The 27989-nt window shown below is 31.9% G+C and overlaps 1 protein-coding gene across 1 annotated transcript; it reads right to left on the reverse strand.

Moving 5' to 3' along the window:
• Positions 1–589: 589 nt before the first annotated feature.
• Positions 590–27986, reverse strand: LOC148599736 (cell division cycle protein 27 homolog). The gene is made up of 20 exons (XM_088557507.1): positions 27876–27986; positions 25238–25313; positions 21723–21870; positions 20467–20595; positions 19892–19989; positions 19360–19523; positions 17701–17885; positions 16240–16354; positions 15161–15252; positions 14534–14606; positions 13625–13823; positions 12364–12536; positions 11490–11642; positions 10801–10881; positions 9162–9289; positions 8189–8306; positions 6765–6893; positions 5228–5302; positions 4123–4279; positions 590–3226 (listed from the first exon to the last, which is right to left on the reverse strand). Exons 1-20 carry the CDS (start codon positions 27897–27899, stop codon positions 3138–3140), a joined length of 2406 nt encoding a protein of 801 aa, XP_088413633.1. The 5' UTR covers positions 27900–27986; the 3' UTR covers positions 590–3137.
• Between the last annotated feature and the right edge of the window lie 3 nt (positions 27987–27989).

Raw genomic sequence — 27989 nt, forward strand, 5'->3', positions numbered from 1 at the left:
ATGCTACAGGATGTTTGGCAAGCAATTTCCTTACTTTATGCCATACAATATAAGGGTATGGAGGAACGGAATTCCAACCTCTAACGAGGTAGGAGTAACATAGGCATTACTTAATAGTATTATTTATATTACCAAGTCATGTATGATATTTAACTGGTCTTTAATTCAGGTATAACTATTGTATAGTGTCATACATAGTCCTCTTTTTCTCCCTAAAAAAAATAAGTATGGGAAAGATTCTCTCCATACCTGAAGCCGGTCTATTATAACACAATAGAAAGTGGCTGAAGGGGAAGTCAAGGTAACTGGTATTAACAAAATCCAGAGATAATAACTTGACCAAGAAAAAAGACGCACAACAAATAACATGAAATAACCAATAAAAACATGCACATAGAAACGATGTGAATGAGCAACCCATATTCCACTAAAAACTGAAAAAAATGGACCAGTTGCACCGGCAGAGAAAAGTTCCCTACTTTCTAAAAACTGCACAGGTTGTATAAAAAAAGTAGATGTCAACATTTTACCTTCATCTTTGCTTCACCAATGGAGTATGTCAAAACAACACCAGCAAGTAGAAAAAAAGTTATGTTAAAATTTCCACTTTTATTCAGTAGAAATAGATAATACATATCAATATTATGTAACAAAATAATATTCCAATGAATTATGCACTCCCTTGTCAAACTGTCATTCAAAATCAACCTGATATAAGTAAGCAATAGGCAACTGTCTCCACTTAGAAAGATAATATCAGGGAATATAAACAAATTCATGTGTCTTACATTTACCAAACCAATATTGGCAATGACTTTGCTTTTAGTCAGATATGTTTTCCTTTCGCCAAATAAAATTCATTCATTACAGGCAAAATATCCTTCATTTTTTTAATCAACAAAAACATGTACCTTGAAATATATGCAGTTTAGGTAATACCATTTCATTTGAGTAGAAGTCTGAATATATGATATATGCATAAAAAAAACCCAGGAAATCACTTTCACTAGTATTTCAAAAGAGTCACATTTCACTTAACCAGCCTTAGTTCTGCATTTGGTTGTTGCACTTCAAGAAATAAATTATTCTGAGTGTATATGAAATTTGCAGTTTGAAAATCTAGTTATCTTCCTTGGTTGGTTTATCAATGCATGTTTTTTTTTCTGAAGTACAGATCAGAGTCAGGTTTCATAAAAAAAATTGAGAATTTCCTCAAACCTTCAATATTGAGCAATCATGGTAAAAATTCGAGTTGAGAAAGGATTTGAGGATTTGAAACCGGTCCTTGTATATAGAAATTTCGCTAAAATATGGCAAATGTAAATTGTAAGTATTATTTGTTCGGTGGGTTTCTACCCAGCCTGAAAAAAATTATTACCCAGAAAGAACAATGAAAACACAATGGACAAAGATCAGGGCCTGGTTTCATAAAAATCTAAAATTGAGGTTTTTCCCAAAGTCTTCCTCCTCTGAAATTTATACCAATCAGATCACTTGAAATTAAATATTTGAGGAAAACATCACATTAAGATTTTTTTTTTTTAAAAGGGTCCCACGCCTATTTCACAACAGCTTTCAGATTGTTAGATCTTGCAAATTAAAAAAAAATATATTTGCTTGGTTGATGTGGTGAAATATAATCTAACTGTGGGTATTTATACAGTTTTATTCTTAATGGAATACACATGTACCTGTAATATACCATATAACTTTTTTTTTTGGAAACTGTTCTGTTTGATCTTGAATAAGAAGTTTGAAAATCAAATAACTTAGGCTAATTCTCCTTTCACTTGATACAATGTTAGCTAGTACTATAAAGTTTTCTAAGCATTTGCACACACTAGCTAGCACTTACAATGTAAAAAATCCACTCTACTTGTAAATCATGAAATAAAAAGGGTTTCATAGGGAATTTCAGTGTAAATAAGGCATCAATTTAAAAAATTACTACTGTAATATTCTTCTGTTTTCTAAAAAGGAAAAGGGGAGGGAGAGGCCAAAACCATGAAGAATTTCCCTTAAAAAATCACTATGATGCTAAACTTAATTCCAAAATGGAATTTATACACTACAATTCATAAAAAGACAGAGACTGAATTTATGCATTCTGAGGTGCAAAAATATATTTTCAACACAATTCATCCTTAAAAACTGAAAAAAACTTTATTTTTATGAATAAAAAAAATAACAAAAAATGTCATTTTGACTAAAAACACATATTCTAAGAAACTTATTTTTTAATTGTTTCATTAAAACATATAAGGTATGGGGAGAAATGCACATTTTTGCCAGGGGGGCTCACTCCCAAAAGCAATTTCAAGTTAAATCTATTTATTCAATGAGTTTTGACAACCACCCATGTATCAATCAAAGAAGTGCCTTCCCTAACACCTCGTATGATTTAACAAAACAACCCTGAAACAAATATTTAAGTATTTAAAAATAATCAAAATATCTGGTACAGTATACATGTACATGTACGATAAGATTAATTTTTTCTTAATTTCTCCATAAAAAATTAACTGCTATCATGAATGTTTAGAGACATACTAATACAACTTATGACCCTCAACCTTGGCCTCAGTGAAATCACAATATACAACAACTTACACATCAACTAACAAAACTAGTATCACATAATTCATTCCATAACAGCTGTTCCAGTAAATAATCCAACAAAGGTCAATTTCAATTTATTCGGAATTGATACTATGGATACTACACAGGAAGTTCTCAAAGTGACTGAATTTCAATATTGTGTACAGAAACAAAAAAAAAAAAAAAAAAAAAAAAAAAAACTCTCCCCCCCCTCCAAAAAAAAACAGAAAAAACAAGTAGTTATATGTGTTGTTGTCCTAGTAACTGTACCATGTAGATAAAATTAATATAAAGTGGCAGCCAAAATTGTTTACAACGTCGACCCCATCAATATAAAGCAACATATCAAGTTTGAAATTTATCCATCTGTTGAGTGGGAGTTTAATATCAGGTGTAAAAATTCAACAACAAATAGATAACAGGTGAACAGTTTTACCCCTATTAGGGTTTTTTTACTGGAACAGCCATCTATAAAAGCATCTCTTTGATCCAGAATTAAAGAGTTTATAAGACATGGACAACATAAAATCACATGACTATCACAAACTTTCGTCACTTTCTATGGCTTGTAATTGCAAGTCCTCATTAACATCTCCAACGTCTTCTAAACCAATGTCATCATCAAGACCTGAAAAAAGGTAGCATAATAAATACTAAACATGAAGTTGCATGCATTGTTGTGCTTGGCATAACCCCACTCATACCAGAAGTTGATATTGAAGAACAACCAAAATGACTCACAATATATGACCCATTTAATGAAACCATACATCATATTTGAAATCAATCCATCCATTAGAAGCTGAAATGAAATTTGGACTAACAGCATGATGGACAGACAAGGTGATTCCAATATACCGTTAACCTGTAGAGTGGGGGTATAATTAATTTGCATACTTTTACACGTAATTCTTCTGTATTTATATTCATATATCTTGTTAGTCACATTCACAATTTATTTTTGATTGAAAATTTCTCTGTTGACAGCATTACTGAAGACCAATTTGCATTCAGTTTTCCACCTATAGGTGTGGTGATACAAAGCACAGTTATCAGCATTTTCATTTTTTGTCATATTTTTATCATATCTATGTATTCAGGTTTAGCAGTCTTATCTATATAAACAACCACTTCTAGTACTCTTTAAATGGACTTTGAGACTCCTTCTTGTGAACTCACAGGGTCAAGTGACAAGACCTACATCCCTTTTTATCAAGCAATGTTTAAATGTGCAGGGATAAAATTTTTGTAAGAGTTTTCCCACCATGTAACAATGTAACATTTTTAATGTTTTCTACAGTTTTCATGGGAGAAATCAGTTCTCCCTTGGTCTTTTCTTAATTTATATTATTTCTTCATTCTCTATGGTAAAATTAAAATTTAATATGCTCACTTAAGCTTGTATGTTGAAAATCTTAATTTTACCATCTCAAATGAAGAAGTAATTTTAACCACTCATAACTGATGGAGAATCTATATGTGGATAAATAGAGAAGGTATGACAAATATTGGCCTAATTTTTACCTGTTTCATTGAGTCTGGCCAAAGACTCATCATCCTCAGTAACATATCTCTTATCTATAGCTTCCTTGATTTGGTTGTTTATCCCTTTAGGGTCCAAGTCCATGGCCCAAGAAAAATTCATCAGAGCTAAATGTGTGTTCCCTAATTTTTTATGCACCTACAAATGCAAGAGAAATTATAAAACCTTTATGAGCATGCTCATAATACCCCATACATTCATAAATGCAGTTTTTTTTTTTAAAAAGTCTCTATCTCTCTTCATAAAATAAAAAAAAAAACATAATAGGTTTCATTTTCAAAAAATGGAGTCATTTTTCAGGCCACAAGCCAGTCAAAATTTAAACTAAGACCTCCTCTCAAAAAAGTGGACCAACTGGACAGACTTTGGTAAAAATAAATCTCCTCAAAGCTTTACTGGCTACTGAAACTTCACCAAAATTTAAAAGAAATTAGTAAAAATTGGAGAAACTTTTCAGGAGAAAATATTAATCTGACCACAGAACAAATGCAGATTAACTGTTGGACTGTTCAAAAACATTATACCTTGGGAATAACTATACACAGACCTCATTTACTACTGGACCAAAGGACTTGCAAGAAGAATTCTAAGATTTTATTACTACTGGACCAAAGGACTTGCAAGAAGAATTCTAAGATTTTATTACTACTGGACCAAAGGACTAGAAGATGAAATATAAGGTTTAATCACCACTGGACCAAAGAACTCAGGATGAGTTATAAGGTTTAATTACTACTGGACCAAAGGACTAGACGATGAATTATATGGTTTCATCACTACTGGACCAAAGGACTAGAAGATGAATTGTATGGTTTTATCACTACTGGACCAAAGGACTAGCAGGATGAATTATAAGGTTTTATCACTACTAGACCAAAGGACTAGCAGGATGAATTATAAGGTTTTATGACTACTGGACCAAAGGACTAGAAGGTTTTAAACTCAAACACTTGATCGGATGGACATTCACTTCAAGTCGTCAGGACTTTGCTTTCCTGTAAGGAATTACATGATTCTTAGAAATCTAGATATGCTTTTGCCAGAAAATTAAAATAAAACAAAATATTGAGAAACATATTGTTTTACCTTTCCAATTAAAAAGTAGACTAGAGATTCTTTAGGTACTATTTGCTTCAGTTCTTCTAATTCCTTTAAAGCCTCCTACAAAATAGTATTCTGGCAAAATAAAATCGGACAAGAATGACCGGTATACATCATATTAGTCAAAAACTCTGAGCTAAACAAATGACATTTATATGGAACTCTCGTTTATACCCATCATGTAATGAATGTTAGTCTTTTTATGTTAAAAATACTTTAAAATAATTCTTAGATACAATGAAAACATCATACCACATACAACTTGCTCTGAAAATTGAAATCAATACTTCATGTAGATTTAAAAGATGCCAACAAATAATTTAATTTCAAAAGCTACACAGGTTCTGATTGGATAAAAAATTTCATCTATCATCTCACAGACCAAATTTTGTAATGACTGTAATATCATCAATTTTTTAAATGATTTACTCGCTGAATTCTGACACTTCTAAAATTTAATTATCAGGAATGACCGTTATTTTTTTTTGGTCTATTTGAAATCACCTAAACGCCCATGGTGCACACTTGAAATGAACTGCTACGCAGGTTATTCAGTGTGCACTACATGATTGTGTTTATTCTTTATAGATAGAAAAAATATGACAGTCATTCCTTAAATACTTGTGGGACAGGTACATGTATGATTGCTTATGGAAAAAATAACTTAAAAATTAGTACCAGTCCATATAAATTCTGACTAAGCCAATGATAATGGTCATTCATGAATGTAGAAAAACCAACCAAAAAAATAAAAGACACTTTTTTAAATCATATTTTTGCATTCATGTAAATATTGTCCTTCCTATATACAGATCTGCACTTCTGAGAAAAAAAATGATAAAAAAAATAAAAGAACAGCGTTCCAACGTCCCCAGCGAAAAAAAAAGTGCAGAAAACTTTAAAATCACTGAAATTTTCTAAGTCCAAGGGCCATAACTTCCATAAAAAAATTAATCAACTGTAACTTCTCATAGTAAGACTATATACAAAATTTAAAATCAATTGGCAAAAGCATTACAATAAAAAAACCCAAAAACTGTAAATTTACTGAAATTTCTAAGTCCAAGGACCATAACTTCCATAAAAATCATTCAACCGTAACCAAAGTCGAACTTAATCTATAACTCTTCATAATAAGGCCACATACCGAAAACAAACTTATTCGGTAAAAGGATAAAAAAAATGCAGAAAACACTGACGAAGGGACGGACACCTGGCATTTCCATGTCTCCTCTTGATGCTGGGGACAAAAAAAAAAAAAAAAACCTACATGCAACCAAATCAAGAATGACAACTCATGAAAAATACCAGTTTGTTTCTGAATAAGTAATATAAGTGAATTATGAGGGTATTTATCATGCATTAATCATCTCATGTCTGATTTTTTTTTTCTTTTATATAAAGTCCACTACTTAGGTGCACATTCTGTACCAAGGAGGAAGGAAAATTATGAAATTAAATATCTATAAATAATAGGAGATTATTTTTAAAAATTGTCTTCATTAGGTTTTGAAGTACTCACATTATGCTTATCACTAGCAAATAAAATAGAAGCCCGATGGAATTTACAGAGAGGGTTTCTAGGATCTGTGGCTATAGCCTTATTCAGTGTCAACAGAGCACTCTCAGATTTCTGCTGTGCATGTTGTACCTGTAATGAGACAAGTGAAACATGTCTTAGTCATGTGACACAATTTTAAATTGACAGAAGATTTTGTATTTTTTTTGTCCTTGTTCTATACTTATATACTGTTAATGTGGACATTGTTGTGTGGTGCTTATTCTCACTACATTTGCAATTACAATAATTTCAATTAACTATCTGTTTAATAATTTAGCATTGCTATCAACATCAACAAATGGGGTAGAACAGTAACAAACATCTCAAATAAAAATTATACTTAATAAGAAAAGGAATAGGAAGAAAATATCAGTATACTGTCTAGAAAAAAAAAGATAAATACAGTCGAACCTCGATGTGTCGAACTCTAATTAGTCGAAATCTCGGATAACTCAAACTAATTACAAAGTCCCAGCAAAACTCCCCTTATTCCAATGCAATTTTAACTCGAATGACTCAAACTCGGAAAATCGAAACCTTGGATAACTCAAGGTAATTAATCAGTCCCTTTGATAGGACTTCAAAGTTAATTAACCCTAATGTCTCGAAGTAACCTAATTAGTCAGAACTTGCTTTATTACAAACCATGATCTTTATGGCTTGTTTTGTGCATTTAATTGATCCAAAATTGCATGTGTAGTGAAAAGACACGAATGTAATCAATTACACATCGGAATTCACCCTAACAGTGATAAAAGAAAATTTGATATTTTGATTAAACCTTAAAAAAAAATACAGATGAATTGTAATTGTATCTGACTTTTTAATTAGATATCAAACAGACAATGGTAAGTATATTTCAACAACTTTAGTTTTGCTAGTGAATCTGAAATGCTATCATTGTAATGTAGAGCACATGGTTTGCCAATACTGATGATTGTGAGTTATACAAAGCAGCATGTTGTGCACTTTTGATGATCAAAAAATAAAATGGAAATTTCACTAAAACACTTGGGTGCCGTTTAGTATTTCAAACATGATGTACAACATACAAAAATATCTTCCGATATGAAACGCAAGGCATTACGAAGTACCTTGTAAAGTGAAGTACACGTACATGCAAAAACTCAACAAATAATGTAAATGCAGAAACAATCATCAACCAAACTATTTCCGGTTTATACTCGACCTCGGATTACTCAAACATTTTTGCATGGTCCCTTCGACTTCGACTTACCGAGGTTCGACTGTAAATTCAGCCAAAATTATCAAACAAAAAAATCCTTGTCAAAGCCTCAAGTTTTATACAGAATCTAAGCCTCATCCATTTAAGTTGTTATATTTCAAGTCACCAGACACTCCCTGTCTGTATAAACAATACTTACCACTCCTATATGGCAGAGAAGAGCAGCACTGTTAGGGTTTATATGCAGGGCTTTTCTAAAATGAACTTCAGCAAAATCAAACTTTTCTTGTTTATAATAGATCATTCCTACACCATACCTAAAAATATCAAGGATCTCAATCATAATTAAGAACTTTCTTTGTACACAAAAATACTTGTATTTTTGTATTTTATCAAAACTATTAAATGACAGGTTTTCCACTCCAACAATCATTGCTTCATTGACTTTATGGAGGTAGACCTAGGGTAAGGGACATAACTCTTAAAAATCATTGGAATGTTTGCATTGAGCATTTCACATCAATATTATGTAAGCATCTAATTAACTTGGATTCATTTTAATCTGCTTCAAATGAAAGCTTGAAAGGCTTTGGTGAAATTGAATACAATACAAACATATCACTAATTTCAAGCGTTACATCCCTTACCATAAGTCTACCTCCTTAATAGAATAACCTCCTGTTATTCATAATTGACTGCCTCCATTTGTATTTATACATCTTTGCATACATCATTTTCAATATATTACATTGCTTTTTAGACAAAATTACATGTATTTATCAAATGAACTCAAGTAAATATGTTTACATGTATATCTTTTTTGAAGGTTTTTTTCTAATTTCAAACTTGATTTGATGATAACAAATATTTTAGCATTAACTTCACATGAGGATGTCTCCTTAATGTTTTTCCTTTTTCTCAGGTAAACTGAATTTCATTTCCAAATCCATACTTTTCTTTAACCAGTCCCACAGAGTGAATAAACTACATTTAGTATCTATACTGACCTTTATCTTTGAAGAATGGAAGTAACCATCCTTATGTTAACAACTTGTTGTGTTGGAAATGTTAACGAGTTGTTATGTTGGTAACGTTAACGAGTTATGTTGGTAATGTTAATGAGTTGTTATGTTGGTAATGTTTACGACTTATTATGTTGGTAATGCACTTACCAAGCATTGTAATGACGCGGATCGACCCGTATAGCATTTCTAAAACATGACATTGCCTTATCTAATTCTTCTGTGAACACATATTCATGGCCCAATAGGGTAAAAGCATAGGCAAACTTAGGATCAACCTGCAATTGAATTAATACATTTATATATAATTTAATTTCAGTAACAAGCTGTCTGACTGAATAAAAATTTTGTCCATTTATCAAAGACCAAATTTTGTAATGTCAGTGTGACATCATCAATCTTTTTTATGATAAAATTTTTATACTAAAATTAAATTATAATAAGTACCTCATTGCCCATAGTGCACACTTTAATGTTTAGGGTTACATTGCTACAAGATTGAAGTCATCGCTACATAAGTTTTATGGTCGTTATCATGAACTCATGGATCGTTATGGTGTATCCATCTGCACCATGAAAACTGATTTATTCAATGGGTCATAGTTTTCCTTTCCTCGTTTGTCTACCCCAGACTTGACTTTTTCTGAGCCACTCGGCGGGTGTTTCTAGAAAAGCAGAGGACGCTTACCCTACCGGTGCACCTGGTCCATGCTCCCAGTTTTTAGTGGAGTCTGAGTTGCTCATTTGCTTTTGTTACTTTGTATGTATGATTTTAGTTACTTTATGTTCTTTGTTGTGTATGTCTGTTTTCCATGTTTGGTCTTTGTCCCTGGATTACATTCTTTTGATTACCGCTATAACCTTGGTTCCCTTGATTACTCTTTAAAATAAAGTACTACACAGGTTTATTGTGCACCAGAAGATTAAGGTTATTTCTTCACAGAGTGAAAAAATATAACAGTCATTCCTTATTGAACTAGAAATGTGTATTTATATGTAACAGTCAATCCTTATTGAACTAGAAATGTGTATTTATATGTAACAGTCATTCCTCATTAAACTAGAAATGTGTATTTATATGTAGACCATTCACTGTCACTACAATTCTATTTTAAGCTTCGCTTATGAGGAATGGAGCTATACTCAAATAAAAACTTTAATGAACATCTACATTTTCATATCAGTAATGACTTGGCCAATGGGAATATGTGAAACTTTCAAAAGCATCCTCAATGCATGTTTTAAAGTTGAACTATCACTTCTGAATGTATGTCACATCAAACAGAACAATTTTGAGCCTTTCAAGTTTCAGACCTCTTAAATATATTGGATGTTGATGATATTTCATCCTAAATAATTTTTCTCTTTACTATTTTTCCCTTCAATCAGTCCAATGAACACATTTGTATTGATTTTTGTGGTATTGAAAAAAAAAAAAAAGCATCTCATTGTATTAAAAATTACTTTCACATGTTCTAACTTCTATACCTCATAAATATTTAATCATAGCAAAAGTAACAAAAATGAAAACATTGAAATACTCTGTATACTGAAGTTTGAAACTACTACTATGCACATTTAATAATTTTGAGTAAATTGGCAGTTATATTTAGTCAGTCAAAAAAAAAGTGTGACTCTATTGACTACGTACATACACTTTGCCCATTGTACTGTTAAATTAACTGAATAAAATGGAAAGAAAATATCAGGTTATTTCTTTGTGCATCAAAAATGACTATTTGTGATTGGAAAGTTTAACTTGAAGTGTCAACAATTTTCATCAACTAACCTGAATTGCCCTTTGGAAGAATTTGATAGCAGTATCATGCTCTTTCTGCAAACTGAAACAGTTCCCGGTAGCACACCAAGCCTGCAAAGAAATAAAAATCACAATTTACTACAGCACAAAAGTTAGAAAATATAAAATACTTACCATGAAATAATTGTGTGAACTTTGCCTTTTGATATTTAATTGCAACATAGTTCATATATATGTTGAACATCATTTTTTGTCTAAGGAGGTTGACCTAGGGTAAGGGACATAACTCTTGAAATCAGGGATATTTTTGTATCATATTCAATTTCACCAAAGCCTTTTAAGCTTTCATTTGAACCAAATGAAAACAGTCCAAGTTACTTTGATGCTTACATGAGATTGATGTAAAATGGTGAATACAAATGTTCCAATGATATGTAAGAGCTGTGTCCCTTACCCTAAGTCTACCTCCTTAAATGAAAGCAAAATGAAACTTATATAACCTCCAAACTTCATTGACAAAGAGTATAATAACAAGAAGGACAAATAGAATTTGTTAAGTGTATCCATCATGCATGAACTTCTTGCTTAAGTTTAGCTGTGACCCAAAAATTGGGTAACAGGGTTCCAAAAATGGGGTACCAATTTGGTCATCCAAATAAGTAATTTCATTATTCATCCCCAATTATTTCTCAATGTAAACCATGTTTTTAGTTTCCTACCTCAGGTGACATTTTTTCCATGTCGGTGAGCTCTTGAGCAAGGGCAGATAATTCTACCTCTCGTTGTAAATGCCACAAAGTTGTACTGAATATTTCCATGCCCTCTAAATGATAAGGTTCTAAGTTTCTTGCTTCAGAAAATAATCTCTCAGCCTGAAAATGGCACAAAACAGAATGCTTAATAATACAGATAGTTCAATGAAAACTTTCTCTGTTGTGTAAACTCTTGCAAAACCAAAAAAATGACTTAGTAGAAGGGATTGGTACAAGCATGGTATGTGTTATACCATTTTCAATTTGCATGCCAATGGTATAAAATATCATTATTATTATTTTTTCCCCATTTCACAATTGTAAACTGTGAAATTTTCGCAGCAGTTTATTTTCACCCTTTTTTTTGCTCCAAGACCTACACCATTAAAATTAATCTTCGAAGAACATAACAGTACATCTTGATGAAAGATCGCAAATTTTAAACTATGCGAGAGCAGATTTATGCCGAAAATGCAAAAAAAAAAAAAGAAAGTGTGAAAATTTCCTGGTTTACAATATATAGACATTTTAAGCATCTGCATGTTTACCAACATAACAAATAGAGTCCTATGTCAGATCAGACTTTAATACTCTAATTATGAATCATTATTCCAGCTTCTTGTTGATTTATATTACTTGCAACTCATGCCCACTAGTACCTAACTTATGCACCCGATTTTCAAACTATTCACACAAATTTCAAATTTTGTGTGTACAAGATTTGAAATAACTGGTGTGCACAAGTTGCACACAAGATTAAAATTCTGCGTGCGCAAGTTGCAAACAATTTTTTTTTCATGGCATGTTGGGGCTTCCCCATTCTATCAAGTAAGGTACTTACATTTTGATATTCTGATAATTCAAAATAAGCCCTCCCAAGCTGACAGAGTACATAAGCTGTATTATACTGGTGTAGAGGAAGATCTTCATAGAGTTCTACAGCTTTTTTACAATCATACTGAGACAGGGCTTGGTAGGCTTTCCCAATACACTGCAACAGGCTTAACACACCAGCTGAAAAACATAAACATCTACTAATAGATTTTACAGATACTCTGTGAAATGTATATATATATGTACGTAACCTGAAATATGAAAGGCCTAAATCACTGTCAGAAATGATGTGCGTCTTTTGAAAGTGATATTGTTTTAACACAGGTGCAGAACTGGTATTTTAGGAGATCTGCTATATTCCAGTTGGTAGTGACATCACCAATTTTACATGGCAGTGTATTATCAACAATGTCCTTTAATGACTACAAATAGCTACATCCCTCATAAGCAAAACCTAAAATCATATCATTCCTTTCATCTTAAATTCTGCCTAATTTTTTTAAAAATGTATTATGTACACACTTTTGTCATTTGATAGTACAAAATGTTTAATTATCCATAGATCTGAGACAGTGTCTGTTAGAATGAATAAAATACATGATATTACTATATAATTGGACAGTGTCCAAAAGATCACATAGGTGTCCTGTGGTAATTATGTAGAACACATTGGTATAATGTAGGGCAGATTTCTACCTAGACAGCTATTTAAATTACTCACTAGCCTACCTTAATTTGTATTGAAATTGGAACCGGTCAATTTCAACTAGCTGTAAAATTCATTATGCAATGCCATGTTTTATGGAACACTAATAAGAGATATCACATGCACTGAGCTGCCGTAATTGTATAGATACGGTTGTTTTAAACATCTGAACATTACATTTTACTTCACCCTATAAGGCTTACAGTGATAATTTCTGTTAAAATTTCCAAACTGTTATTACCCTTTATGTAGATGCAACATTTTTTTTATATAATATATTAACATATTGTTCATAGTCACAATTTGAGATTTATTTCTATTGTAATCAAAATTTAATCAAAAGTAATCACTTTTACAGGATATTTCGAAATGTAAAATGCAACTGATAAAATCAAATTACATGTAATCAGACTTTGGAATGGATATAAATGAATACAATTACTTGCAAAAATGTAATCAATTACATGAATACAATTACTTGCAAAAATGTAATCAATTACAACTGATAAATGACTACAATTACAGTTACCATATCCCTGGTGTGACCCAAAAATAAACTTACATAACGACTGTTGCTGCATATGAAGAATCTGAGTCTGAGATGGCACCTCCTGCGCTGGCTTGGAATCCAGATCAGGTTCTGATTTGTTGATTTTATTGAGTTCTTGTTGAGACTTACTGCTTCTTGTTTTAGATTTTCTACCTATAGATTTGGGACTCTGCAACCTTGTTTTCGTTCCATGAGTTTTATTGTTATTTTCCTGTAAATTAATAAGATGAAACTTATATACATAGAACTGTAACCCGCAAGTAAAACTCTCAAGACTATTATTGCTTTAAATTATCCAGCCTTAATTATTTTTAGTCAACATCTTCATGTCTATACATGTAATATGTCAAAGATAATTCCATAAAACACATAAACTTGCAATTTTGAGCCTTTAAAAGACATAAAATCATCATTTTGGATTATCTCACTTTAAAAGCATTTGGCATTCAGTTTTTTCTTCATATACAACTTCAAAAGACTCACACATTTCAGGTTACAACATTGTAAATCCTTTAAGGTTTTAAAACATTGGCACCAATGGTTTCAGAGGAGTTGACCTTAGAAAATAGGCCTATCAGACTATTTGATAGCCTCTGGTGTCTATCTTGTTCCATCATATGGAACAAATGATTGATCTTTTGTAAAAACTCTTCAAAGTATCATTTCTGCCATGTTCAGTTAAAATTGGGAAAGGGATTTTCATGTAGTTCATGGACAATAGAAGAAGAGTGATAGCATATAAATTAAGTTGTTTTTAAGAATTGTTTTACACCAAAAACCTTTTTAACAAATCATTAAAATTATACCAAAAAATTACATTTACTTGTGAGCATTTCAGGTTTATATTGCAGGTATTGAACACATCCACTTTTATTAGACTGATTCAAGTTTTTATAAGAAACTTCAATGTATTTTACTCACTTTTACTGAACTTGAATTATTACTGCCAAACAACCTAGAACTTCTCCGTACCGGAGGGGGATTATTCTGTATGCTAAAAAACATGGAAAAGAAAGAATGACAAAACCAAATTCAAAGTTAAAAAACTCTAAATGAAAAATCACAAAACTATGTAAACAAAATGGTATTTCCTTCGGTTAAGACAACTTTGTACCATTAAATTATCAATATCCAAAAAATATTATGAATGACTGAACAATATGTAGAAACAGACTAATTTCCACAATATGACCATCAAAGGCCAGCAAATAACAAGTGATTTTGCTTACTCCTAACAGATTTCTAAATTATCCTGAAAATGTTCTTTTAAAGCAGTCTAAATGCATCAACTCTATATTTACACATTCTTACAGTCATTGACTGTCCATAAATTTTAATTGTGAAGTCACAAATATAACAATGTTTTGAAGTTGTCAATATACTTATTTAAATTTTTTTTTTTTTTTAAATACTTTGTTGAAGCATGAAAACAATAATTGTGTACTGATTTAATGAATATCAATGTAGGAACTCGACTTGAGGGAAGTTTTCACATATGAGCATTAGTTTATGATTGTCAGTGCAGTATTATTAACAATATATAAATACCCTGGTTGATTTTCTCTTGTATTTGTTGATAAGTTTGCAGTTAGATTTAAAATAGGACTTGGATTCTGGTTTTGTGATCCTCTAGTTGCAGCCTGAAATGTAAATTATTTATAATTATTCATATGATTAATTTTGACTTATATTTACCCAGTGTATTAAAATAGGATTTCTTTCACTACAACCCCACCTTTAGCACCTGCGCACTGTCTCTTTTCTTTCGCTGTCCCTTTGAGACAAAACACTCACTTAAAAACGTTTACGCCATGATTTAACAGCTGAGAGGTTATGTAATTGAAGTCAATTATATAAATACACACATTCAACACATACGAAGACATAAATATACAAATTTAATCCAACTTCCATACGGGAGAGGTTAAACGGAACAGTTGTTATTTTGGCTACGCCTAGAAATAATTCCTTCCAGAGGTAAATTTGCACTCATTTTAACATGGGCTTGGCGTTAATATTCTCATTTAACACCTCGTTGTCCCTCGGTGTTAAAAAATCGAATATTAATGCCGTACTCATGTTAAAATGAGTACTAATCTACCCCCTCCACGAATTCATTCTTAATTAATACTTCCTAACATTTACTTTGACAAACACAATTTGCTACACGTCCACAAATTATGCGGCTATATAGAATCTTCAGCTAAATGACCCATCTCAAAAAACTAAATTGACTGTTAACAGAAAGTAAGTGCCGCTCCATTAAAAGATATGAGGTACCCAGTGAAGGCACTTTTTCACCAAGGTAGCCTTCCATAGAAGTTCTATTTACGTTTCGTATTAAATTCTATATTTTGTCAAGAGACCTGAACACCCATCCATATACAAAGAATAAAAGTGCATTTTCTCCCCGTTGCCACGTTTTACTGGAACAGCCCTAGTTGATGGAGTACCTTTGTTTTGAGTTAATGACCAAATGCTTAAGATTATCATAAAATAAAGAGATTACAAAAAAATGGTGAAAATATGAAGTTGTTTAATATACATAGATATGAATATGTGACAGACACAAACAGTTACCTCCCCTATCCAGGTATACTCAGGGGAAAATTTAATTGTATACTTACTCTTCTTGGTGCTCTTGGAGCACGCAGCGTGTTTTCTGCTATTGGTGATGGTGTGATGAAAGGAATGTTACCAGCATCCTGCGGACTTGGTGTGTCAAGAGGTAAAAACCCAAAACTGAAATTAAGTTTTACCATGTTTTTATTTAAGTAACAAATCATCTAAGTAACTAGCAGACTAAATTCTAACAAAAATGCTTCCATAAACTGGGGTTTATCTGTTTTTTTGTTTTTTTTTTATTGGGGGGGGGGGAGACATCATTTTTTATCACTCTACTTGTCATTTCAGGAATTCGTCAACTAAGCGTTCTAATGTTAACTTTGATAGCTTTTTGTGGCCCTAAAGGCACATTCTCACGAGAAATTTTAGGGTAATTTGGCACCAACAGTTATTTTTGAATGAAAATGTCTGAGTATTTCCAGCAATACTGCAATGCAAGACATTCGTTCCCTACCCCTGTATTTGTATTCCGCATGGAGTGACAATCATCTCAGAGGATAATATAACAAACCTTGATAACTTTTTTTATTTTAACATTCATAGTTTTTCATTTTTGTTAATTTGGATATTTTTTTACAGTTGGGAAATTTTAAGTGTGATTGGGAAATAAAAATGGGTATTTGCCATTGGGAATGGGTATAAATATGGGACCTCACTGAATGCTAGAAAAATCCATGATAAAATTCTCATCTAGTTAAATCTCCAAGTTTTAACTTTAGACTAAAAGTATGGATAGAATCAATAAATTTTCACAAAAAAGTTTTACCAAGTTTCACATATTTTTATAGACAGCAACAAATTTCTTTTGTTTGTGTTGACATTTTTCAAAAATCCAAATAAAAATTACATGCATAAATAAATACATGAAAACTGGGGATGCTTTTTTTTTTTTTTTAAATAATCTCAGTACAAATCAGTTAATTGTAACCACTACCGTATGATAGGTTCTTACATACTTCCTTATTGAAGACAGAGTTTTTACACAAATTTTGAGAAATTCTGCCCTTTGAATGAGCCAAAAACATCTAATGAGTGAAAGGTAATGAATTTCTCATAAGGGTAAGATGTAACATAGTGCCATTAGGGACCAATGTAAGTACCTATTTCATCTGTAAAAAACTGCATTTTATATGAAAACTACCTATAATCTGGGAAAATGCTGCCATCATTTCCTGCTACTGAAATTAAGACATTACATGTAAATCACTAATGTTGTCATCAGTGTCTTTGCCTTTATCTCACATAGGTAGTCTTAGCGAACTTGAAAATGTGCACATTTTTGAAAAGAATTATTTCTCAGTTTGTGTCATATACTGAAATTCAAGAGTTTTCATTTCCACAGTTCCACAAGACTTAAAACTAAAGCAGTTTTTTTTTTAATTTTTTTTTTTATATTTCTTCAATTTATGTCCAAATGGAATAGATATATATATATTTACAATTAACCACCTTAATGAACCAACCTTGGAGTCAAAGGACTAAGAAACAGAGGTTTGATTAAATTTCTGGTTATATCCTGTCTGTCAGGCATGTCCTTGAACCTTGACCCTCGTCGGGCACGTGGGCATTGTGGCTCATTTTGTGTTACATGTACTTCAGAAAAATTCTCTGGTGTCTTGGTACAATTTTGGACAAGGGGTTGAGGTGTCTGAAAAAAGAGATTTCATAACATTTGCACTAATTATAAAGAAAATGTAACAACTATTTATTGCCCACAGAAATATTATATATATTTGCTCTACATTCATACTTAAGTATAAAAATGAATGTTATTAACTTGGGAAGTATTTCTTATACATACATATTGCATATATCTATCATACATGTATATGTTGTCTGGAAAATTTGAAACTAGTGCTGCAAAAATTCACAAAATATAGGAAGGCATCATTATCACACAAATAAATTATTTCTATTTGTCACTAGGCCAAAATCAAAAATATCCTAGATTCTCATTCCTCCCTACCCAATTTTTTCACCCTTCCTGAAAAATGTTATTATGATTTCTTTCCTAATTTAGGTTAACTTCTTTAAAATTGATAGCATTTTCACTTAAATTAAAAAAAATAAAAAGAATAAAATTAACTGCCTGCCCACCCCTAATTTTGAAGAATATTGGATGACAATCAAGAATTTTTTTTATTATGGCCTTACTTGCACACGTATTTTGGAAAGTTTATCAGGCAGGAAGATATACTTATTAATTGATTATTTCATATTGTACAAAAAATAGCCATTCTTATTGGTAAAAACATAGATATGTGACATTCAGTAATGTGTGTTAAGTAGCACTCCACATAAGAATCATGCAAAATGTGATTCATGGTAGGAAAGCCTACATATTTTCATTTTTGATATTTTGTTTAAAATGTCATAGTAAACAGAAAGTAACATGCGGTCATTTATACAACACATGTTCATAGGAGATAAAATTTATATGCAATGGCCTGTAAATTTCAAAATTAAGGGAGATAACTCTGTAAATGACACTCAACTACAATAGAATCTATTGGTTTTTCAATGTTTATTATCTCCTAAGAGCAGGCAGATATGAATGGATAATTACACAATTCACAATATAGACCCGCAAGACAACTTAATTACAAAAATAAAAACATGTAGCCTTTTTTGGGGTGCATCACATTTTTCAGATTCTTTAGTATAAACACAATACTTTCTTATGTACAAGGCATTATCCATAAACTGACCGCCTGCTGCTTGCACCATTGCCAATGTATCATTGTCCCTTGGGACAAACAACTAACCATAATAACAAACTGTATAAGAAACTACCATTTAATAGGGAATCCAAGAATGTTTAAGGAATGACTGTTAATATTTTTTGGTCTATGAAGAAATAACCTCAATCATGTGGTGTACAATAGATAACCTGAGTACCACTGAGGTTATTTCAAATAGGAAAAAAATACAACAGTAATTACTTATAATTAAAATTTAAGTACCAAAATTCAAAATTCATTAAAAAGTTTAATGACATCACAGTCACTACAAAATTTGGTCTAAGAGATGATAAATGATATTTTTGATCCAATCATAAACCATGTTACTTCTGAAATAATTTTTTTTTAATAACCAATACTTAGACAGTACTAATCATGTACCTGATTTTTTATCTCTGCAGATATCAGTGGTTGTGTACTTTCTGGTATTGGAGTCAATACATCACTGGGGTTTTGATGAGGAGGTTGGACATTAATGGAAGGGACTTGGGTTAATACCTGGGGCTCAGTACAATGAAAGACTTGGGTTGGGTCTGTTTTGTCTCCTGTAAAATATGCAAATTGATTTAAATAAACATGATGTATATGAATACGATAAACGAAAGATGAGATAGTCACATTAGATTTAATAAAAATAATGACAGTTTGGAAGATGAGACAGAAAAGATTGTGTATGAATTTGCAAGAGTTACCGTTCATGATTTGTTTTGATTTGGTTGAATTTAGTGGGAGACGAATATACAGTTTTCAACAAACTACAGATTTGAATACAGAAAAGACTATCATTATGTGAAAATAATTACATATGTAGAACTAATTTAAGCATTGTTTGTTTTTTTTTTCTTTCTACAACATAAATCATCTCTACTACTGGCACTGAACTTTTTTTCTGGACTGGTACTTAAAAGCTCACCTAACTGACAAAGCCTCTCATAAGAAGACCATAACAGAGGATTCAAAGTTAAACTTTTCTTGTAACATTCTATAGCTTTAGTTAATCTTTCTGTTTTACTGAAATAAAAAGAGAAACAAGTATAAGTTTGATTGATTGATTGTTGGGGTTTAACGTCCGAGCAGCAGTATTTCAGCTATATTCAGACGAAATATCAGTCATACGTAAACTGTTCTTAGCTAAAAGTTACCTTTTGGACGTGATCAGATTAAAATTTATACATACTTCAGTGTTCCAGCTAGGACTCAAGGGCACTTTTAATGCATAAACTTCATGAAAATGAGGCAATAAAGTTATATTACTTCAATTATATAATGTGTCAAAATTAATACTGTACATTCATATGTTTTATTACTACAATCCTGTTTTTGAAGAAGGCCTGTGCAAATTCACCAAGTATAGAATTGAACAGTGTCTGATCACAGTCATACCTGATATGTATAATTTTGGACAGTGTCAGTTCTCAGGTTTGCTCTGTGGAGAAACCTTTCTTCAGAAGAAAATTTGAAGCTAAATCAAAGACCAAAAAAACCTACCTATACAAAGCACCAAGAAGGGCAAAGACATGACAGGCGAGACCAACATATTCTGCCTCAATCTCTTCATTTGTCCTTGTTTTAGAACTAACAATGTTTCCTGCCAGCATACTCTCTGCTTCAGGAAATCTAAAAAAGAGACAAAAGAGGTTATTGAAAGATCATTTTTTACTGTGAGTAGTATTAGGTTTAACCATGTTTGGATGGTTTAAATATATCTATATCTCTTTGCTGTTTAGAGTTTTGAGTTGGATTTTTGAATGAAGACATTTTTTTCTTCATTTTGGTCTTATTGTTTTTCAAGTAAAAGATAAGAAAAAATACACCACACTGTAGTGTACTTAAGAAAAAGTATTCATAAGAATCAGGCAAAATGGGAAAAATCAGAAACACACGTGAAAAAAAAACAACAGTTCTGACAATATAATTTCACTTATGACGATTTCTCTATTTGAAAAGACCTCTGCATCATTGGATTTGCTCAGAATATTAGAATGAGGTTTTTAACAGAGTTATCTGCCTTTGAAATGTTCATTTTCAGTGCATTTCAATTAAATAACAAATTAATTTACCAAAATAAAATGGAAACTCTCATCTTTTTCTTTGATTCTGATGGTACAAACAGTAAAATTAAACTTGTTTTAACATAAACAAAATGGTGTTTCTTCATAAGATGTTTTACCTACTGCCCGATTCTAACAGAGACTGATACTTTACAGTTAAATACAGCATTTATTTTATTGCTCCATGCAAGATTTTAATAAGTTCTTGGTTACTTGATAATACATTGCATAAAATGCTTTTTTTCTAGTAGTTGATTCTATTTGTTGTAATCAACTGACTTTTTGTTGTTGTATTTCAATCATGCAATCATTACCAAAATAATAAAGTTGACCTCTTGGGCAACAAGGCAATACTATAATATCATATCATATCCGCTTATCCAAACAAATAATATTCCACAATTTTGACCAAAATACATCATATAATTATACATCCATAATTTTGAACTGTATGATTCTTTATAAAACACTTTTTTTATGGAGCTTTCTATCGAAATCTATGTTGCAGAATTTACAGTGAAAATTTGTAGAGAAGTTATTGTAATGTGTAACAAGCTTGTGGTCAGGTGATGTGACACATTTCAATGGACAATCTTGAGCACAAACCAAAACCTCTGTTGTGATAAATGCACAGATAGAAGATTGACAAGTCCTCATGTATCCTAAATTTTACTGATAGGGATAGCAACTTACTTATTGAGATCCATACAGCATCTGGCAAACAGGTATTTACACTGTGGCGTAGGACAGCCATGCTTCTGTAGTAACATATAGGCTTTCATTGCCTTCCCTGTTCTGTAATAACACGTTGCCACCAAATGCAAGGCATCATTGTTTGATACTGAAGAAAGAAAAAGAAATACAAAACTATTAATTTAATTTAAATGGTTTTACTATGTTGTACGTCCACAAAAATCGATGTGTTTACTTTAAAATTTATCTAAAGTTTAAAAGGGAAGTATCAATATATATCTATGATAACTTAATAATGACATATTAATGTGATTGTTCATAATGTGTAACGAAATTCAAATGGAAATAATGATAAATGAACAAAATGGTTCCAAGATATGACTCGTTGAGTTGGGATATAATAAAATGCTTTTCTGTGCACAGCTACGTACACCTACAGAGGTTGAATACTGAACAGATGGGGCAAATACCGACACAAATTTCAAGCTTGATACAGCTCTGAATTTGGATTTTGATTAAAAATGCTTGACAACCAATACACAAAATCAAATTATCAAAAAGGAGCTTACATTAATCAAAATAAATGCTTCAATGACATTAAATGAAAATTACTTGAAAGAATAAGCAAGGGAAACAGGATTCTAGCGGAAATCAAAAGAATGTAATCCTGGGAAAAAGACTAGACATGGAAAACAGACACACACAACAAAGAACATTAAATAACCAAAATAACACAAAGTAAAAAAAGTAAATGAGCAATTCATACTCCACTCAAAATTGGAATATATTGAAGCATTTTCAAGTTTATATTGTACAGTTATGGGAAATCCTTTATTTATGAATGAAGTCCCATAACTTGAAAATGGAAAACCAGATATTTACAACAGATAAAAAGGGGGCTTACATCAATAACTACATGTACTGTATTTTCATGAAAATAGGTGGCAGGGCTCAAGCTTCTTGAGAAAAACAGGGAGAAGTGACTTTTCTTTCAGAGACACACTAAAGAGAAGTGGGGAGTGATCAGGGAGACACGTACACGCATCTATTACTTTCACTTTTTTCAGTATCGTGAAAGTACATTAATTCGAGGATACCAATTTTTGCAGACAAGGGAAGAACAAGAAGTTCATGGATTCTTGAATTCGTGGTTATGAGGTTTTCAGTAAATACATCGCTGGGATTCTCCTTTTCTTTGGGAACTAAATTTCATAGTTTGGCCTACCCACGAAAATTGGTACCCCACTTTCACAGTAATATGTGTTATATATTCTGTTTTTTTTCTGGTTTCACTTCATTCATAATATTAAGTCTCTTGATATAAGTTGATCAAGAGTATCAATAATCATGTTCAAAATTTATAACTGAAAAATCAAGACTGAAACTTTAATGACACATATTGTAGAAGTGGGTACCGACTTGTCTCAAGCTTAAGGAAGATTTCATTGAAATGGAGAATTTACTGTTCAGTTAAGAATCACGAAGATCAAAAGAAATGCTTTTGGTTTTCTTCCAAATTATTAAATGAGATAAATTTAACCGAAGTCCCAAAAAACGCATGACAAAATTGCAAGATTCATAATGAGATATGAACGATAAAACATGTATTATCGTATGCTGGAGTGAAGAATGTTCTTCCTGTATCCTGTCTTAAATGTTTAAAACAAAAAGCTGATTAAAATACCTGTTTGTAACGGAATATTTGATAGATTTCATATTTTTTTACAATTTATTTTCTTGAACGGGTGCCATTTTTGTTTGAATTGTTATTGGAAGAGAGATAACTCTGGTAAAAAAACCACTAAAGGACAGTACAGTCCCAATCAAAGGCAATGTCTGAAAATGAGGGTGACTATTTCACTTTGGTGTTGTCTAAGGACAAAGTAAGTGACCCAAGCAGTGATTGGGATTACTGTGCAACATGCGCCATAGTCGGATTTCCTCTTATAATGGTGTATTGAGTACTAATGTGTTGTGTCTTGTGCGTGCATTAAGTTTCCATCATTGATGGTGAAGTGTTGTCCACTACTTGTGACAGTAATAAAGGCATGAACGTGTCTTTTAAAAATGTTTGTATTAGCTGCAGGCAGATGTTTTGTTGATTGCCACATTTTTGAAGGGATTTGAAGACCGGGAAATGAAATGGTACTTAATTGATTTTTTTAGATTACATATTCTTGATTGCTTACGTGTTTGAAAGAACAATAAACATTGTTTTAAGGAATGAAAATAATTTGATAATATCGGAAAAGTGTGGACTGGCGGTCACATTTGAAATTGAAAATGCAACCAAAGACATTTTTAAGCTAGACCCAAAACAGAAGAAATTATCTTTTTCAAAGCCTAAAAAATATTAATGATGGTAAGAATCAAACTCCAATTGTTGTAGCTAATGTGGCAGCAGGATTATGACCCCCCTATTGAAAATATTGGTAATGGGGAGTCATATTATCTGGTCCTGAAGTACCCCCCAAAAAATCCAAAATCTGATTGCAGCCAAACAAAAAAAAAAAACTGACTCTTTCCTATCATTTGTGATAAACTACTTTAATAGCCAATTTAGGATCTTACTGATGGGGGGGTCTGTGGACTATGATTAAGCACTAGACAATACATTAGTATAAAAACTCAAACAACAGAAAAGAAGTCATTTGATGTGACAATTAATTGTTAACTCTTAATAAACATGTGATCTGCAGCGTAAATAAAAGTTTGTTTATGCTACATTTGGTCTTCAATATCTATGTCTAGCTGGCATTAGCTGCTATTCCAAATTTTGTCCCATGTTTTTTTTAGAATGGCCCATTAATATTGAAAATGTCCCTTGAATTGAAGGGGAAGGGACCATAGTCCAATGGGATATTAATGATGGTAATTACCAGAATCAAACTGCAATTGTTGTAGAAACTAACTTGGCAGCTGGACACGATTATGAACCCCCTATTGAAAATATTGATAATGGTGGAATAATATTATCTGGTCCTGAAGTACCCCCAATCACTGCCCAAGGGCAACTATTTCACCCAAAACACCCAGTAGAGTGAGCCTGGGTGCAACCATTATAGACTTATAGTCTGAAAATTATACAATGGATGCTTAGGTCAAAGACGATAGGCAAACAATTTTGCGGTCATATATGAATGAAAAATCTGAAATTCATAAAACAGAACTGGAGTTCAATAGAAAGAAATAATTAACTGAAGTTTCACAAAAAATTCTGGTAGCATTTTTGAGTCATTGTGCTAAATGTGAATGATGGATGGATGGTATTATCATACCCTAATACAACGTACCTCCCGTCTTAAAGACTGACATATAAACAAAATTAGGTTTCCAGATATTACTTCAGACATGATTTAACAATGCCAACAAAAAAAGAAGAAATTGACAAAAGCAAAAGTAAAAATATTCAGTAAAGAAACGGAATGTAAAATCAAGATTTGAAAAAGCAGAATTCAGTTGTAAAGCAGAAGAAAGTCATGTCTGTCACTTATATTTTTATTTATGAATCTTACCCTCAGCAAATAACCTTTCTGCAAGGAAAGTTGCATCAGCATAGGCATAATGGTTCAGGTTTTCCCATATTGCTGCCTGAAATAAATGATATCTTATGCCGTAATTTTGTTACCCTTTTATTGCAGCGGAATTTCAGCTGTTTTTGGGGACAAAATCACTTTTATGTTAAGCGTTTTAAGTTTACATTGCTAAGATACTAAGTAACTACTGTAACTTCTAATTCAAATACATTTTTGTAAATATTGTTGCACAGGGATAATTTTGCAAGGTCAACAAACAAATCGGAAATTGGCAAAATAGGAAGTAAATATACCCTAAAAAATAGGCTCTTAACAGTAAAATCCTGATTTTAAAAAGTGGAATTCCACTAAAAAGCACAGGGTTCGACAATAACAGTGGTTCGATAGTCCTGTGCCTACTTAACTTGAGAGAGGACTACCTAAAAATTTTAATTGGTAGTCCTTTCGGCTACCTAAATTTATTCTTAAATTTTTATTAGTCCTAAGGACACTGCCACAAAATTATTTGAGGACTACCAAATAAATCTATCGAACAGTCCCGTGGGCTACCTAATGAGAGAAGTTAGTATCAAACCCTGAAGAGGAACAAAAATCATCCCTGGTTGCAGTGAAAAAAAAAAGACTCAAACACTGAGGTGTCTGCATGGTTGTGCTTGTTCTATAAAATGCAGTTCAACCTCAGTGTTCTAGGATAGAAAAAAAGTTTCTATGAAAACACTCCAAATGAAGATTAAATTTCCAACAATTCAAGTCAACTTTCTGAATAAGCGCATTTTTTTTCTCTCAAAAATTAAGGTTTACAACTTGCCAAAGGGAGAGAAGTACATGTATAAAATAAACAACTTTCTCACAACAAAATTACAGCTGCCCTGGTAATGGTAAAGATGAATCCTCGGCCACTCAATTGTGATATGTACTACATGTATACACACCAGGTAACAACTTAAATTATAACTTGTAATTAAATGAACCACTATTTGATGAATATATGTCTTTCAAAAACCTTTTTTCGGGGTTACTCAAGTCAAGATTAAAGATCAAGGTTAGCAAAAATAAAAAGGTCAATAGTAGTATTGACCGGACCAGTGGTCAATACTGGTTGATTGGATGTTTGGCAAGGAAGCATATGAAAAGAGGTTTCCAAGATAAGTAAATTTATTGTTGATGTATACGAAACTGTTAATTACAAAGTGGCTTTTTAAGGATAGTTAAGACTTTAAAGACGAAGTAAAGACAATATGATAAAGAAATGTTTTCATTATTGGAGTAGAAGTGCCAAATAGGGTTTCATCTTGATGAGATTTGAAGTAACAATGACTAATATTTTAAATGAAAGTATAAAACTGAGAATGAGCGCTGATCTGGGACACTGTTTACCATCAGTTACATGGAAACTTTCCATTTCCTGTTTTTGGAAGAATTCTGTCTGGTAAATGAAAAATCCTAAAAATGTTGTTTTTAACTCTTTTCTGCTAGCCACTTTAATGGTCTTCTTGACTGTGAGGGGATATCATTTTAGCAGTTATGGTTATTTACTGATCAACTGTCATCCAAATGAAAAGTAACCTGTTCTATTCATAATGAAGTAATCTGTAATTTACCAGTAAAAAAAAACAATTTAAATGAATCAAAAAGTAAAATGGTCATGAATTAAAATCATTTTGAATGGGAAATGTATATTTTTTTTTTCAAATTAAAAATGTAAGAAGAGATTTCTTGAAAGTACGCACACAGAAAATATAGTACAAAATATATTAACTGTTATTTTAATGAAGTACGAAAATAATTAATACTGACAAAAATTTTTTTGGCAAAATTTCAATCGTCCAGTACTGACCACTTTGGGAGTATTGACCTGGGACAGGTTTAACCACCCAAATCAGCACCAAATTTTCCTCATTGAATTCAGGGTTTGACACTAACTTTTCCAACTGGGTAGCCCGAAGGACTACTGGATAAATTAATAAAGTAGTCCTCAGAATAAATTTGCAGTCCTGTGTTTAGGACTAATACAATATTAAGAATAAATTGAAGTTGCCCAAAGGATTACCAATTGAAATTTCAAAGTAGTCCTCTCACCAAATTAGGTAGGCACAGGACTACCGGACTATTGTTAGTGTTGGTATTGTTTATGAGACTTGCTAACTTGATTGGAGTTTTCAACTACTTGATCAATCACCTTCAACATGTTAGATATTATGCCAATGCACACATTCTTTGAAGTCTACTAATGTTACATTTCCTTCTTTATTACTTGTCTAATGAACACATAAGTCCTTTAGAAGTGCAGCAGCTAGTTTGACACAATCATCCCATCAATGTTCAATTTTTAATGACGTTTGATAACTTTTCACCTTTACATGTGTTAATTATTACTATATAACACAACCCATACAATCAGTGCCATTTTGGACAGTGTGAAAATGGTAACAAGACAAGCGCATGTGTTTTAGCAGCATAATTTTGGGTAGCTATGTAATACAACAGAATAGCAAAACGTAATTTTTAACACCAGTGAATCGACTGAGTCTACATCCTTCCACCTGAAAGAAAAGAGGAACTAGGTATTTACTATGTGAAGAATTTATGTCTGCCCCAAAGTGACCACCCTTTATACCTGAACTGGGTCTTGGAGCAGCATATTTTGATTTTAAACAAATTTGTCGACAACTATGCCATTGTTATGTTTCATGTACCGCCTCGGTTCCAATCAAAAGTAGGTCACATGATC

The sequence above is a fragment of the Perna viridis genome, chromosome 13, assembly GCF_037379345.1.
Source record: "Perna viridis isolate PV_CMFRI_1.1 ecotype Kerala chromosome 13, ASM3737934v1, whole genome shotgun sequence".
NCBI classification, from domain to species: Eukaryota; Metazoa; Mollusca; class Bivalvia; order Mytilida; family Mytilidae; genus Perna; species Perna viridis.

Excerpts from the sequence above, each read along its gene's own strand:
- LOC148599736 (XM_088557507.1), bottom strand. The coding sequence starts at position 27,899 with ATGCTGCTCCAAGACCCAGTTCAG. Across the intron at positions 9,290-10,800 it reads TCTTCCAAAGGGCAATTCAG|GTTGATCCTAAGTTTGCCTA; the intron begins GTTAGTTGATGA and ends ATTCAATTGCAG. Across the intron at positions 5,303-6,764 it reads TTGCTAGTGATAAGCATAAT|GAGGCTTTAAAGGAATTAGA; the intron begins GTGAGTACTTCA and ends ACTATTTTGTAG.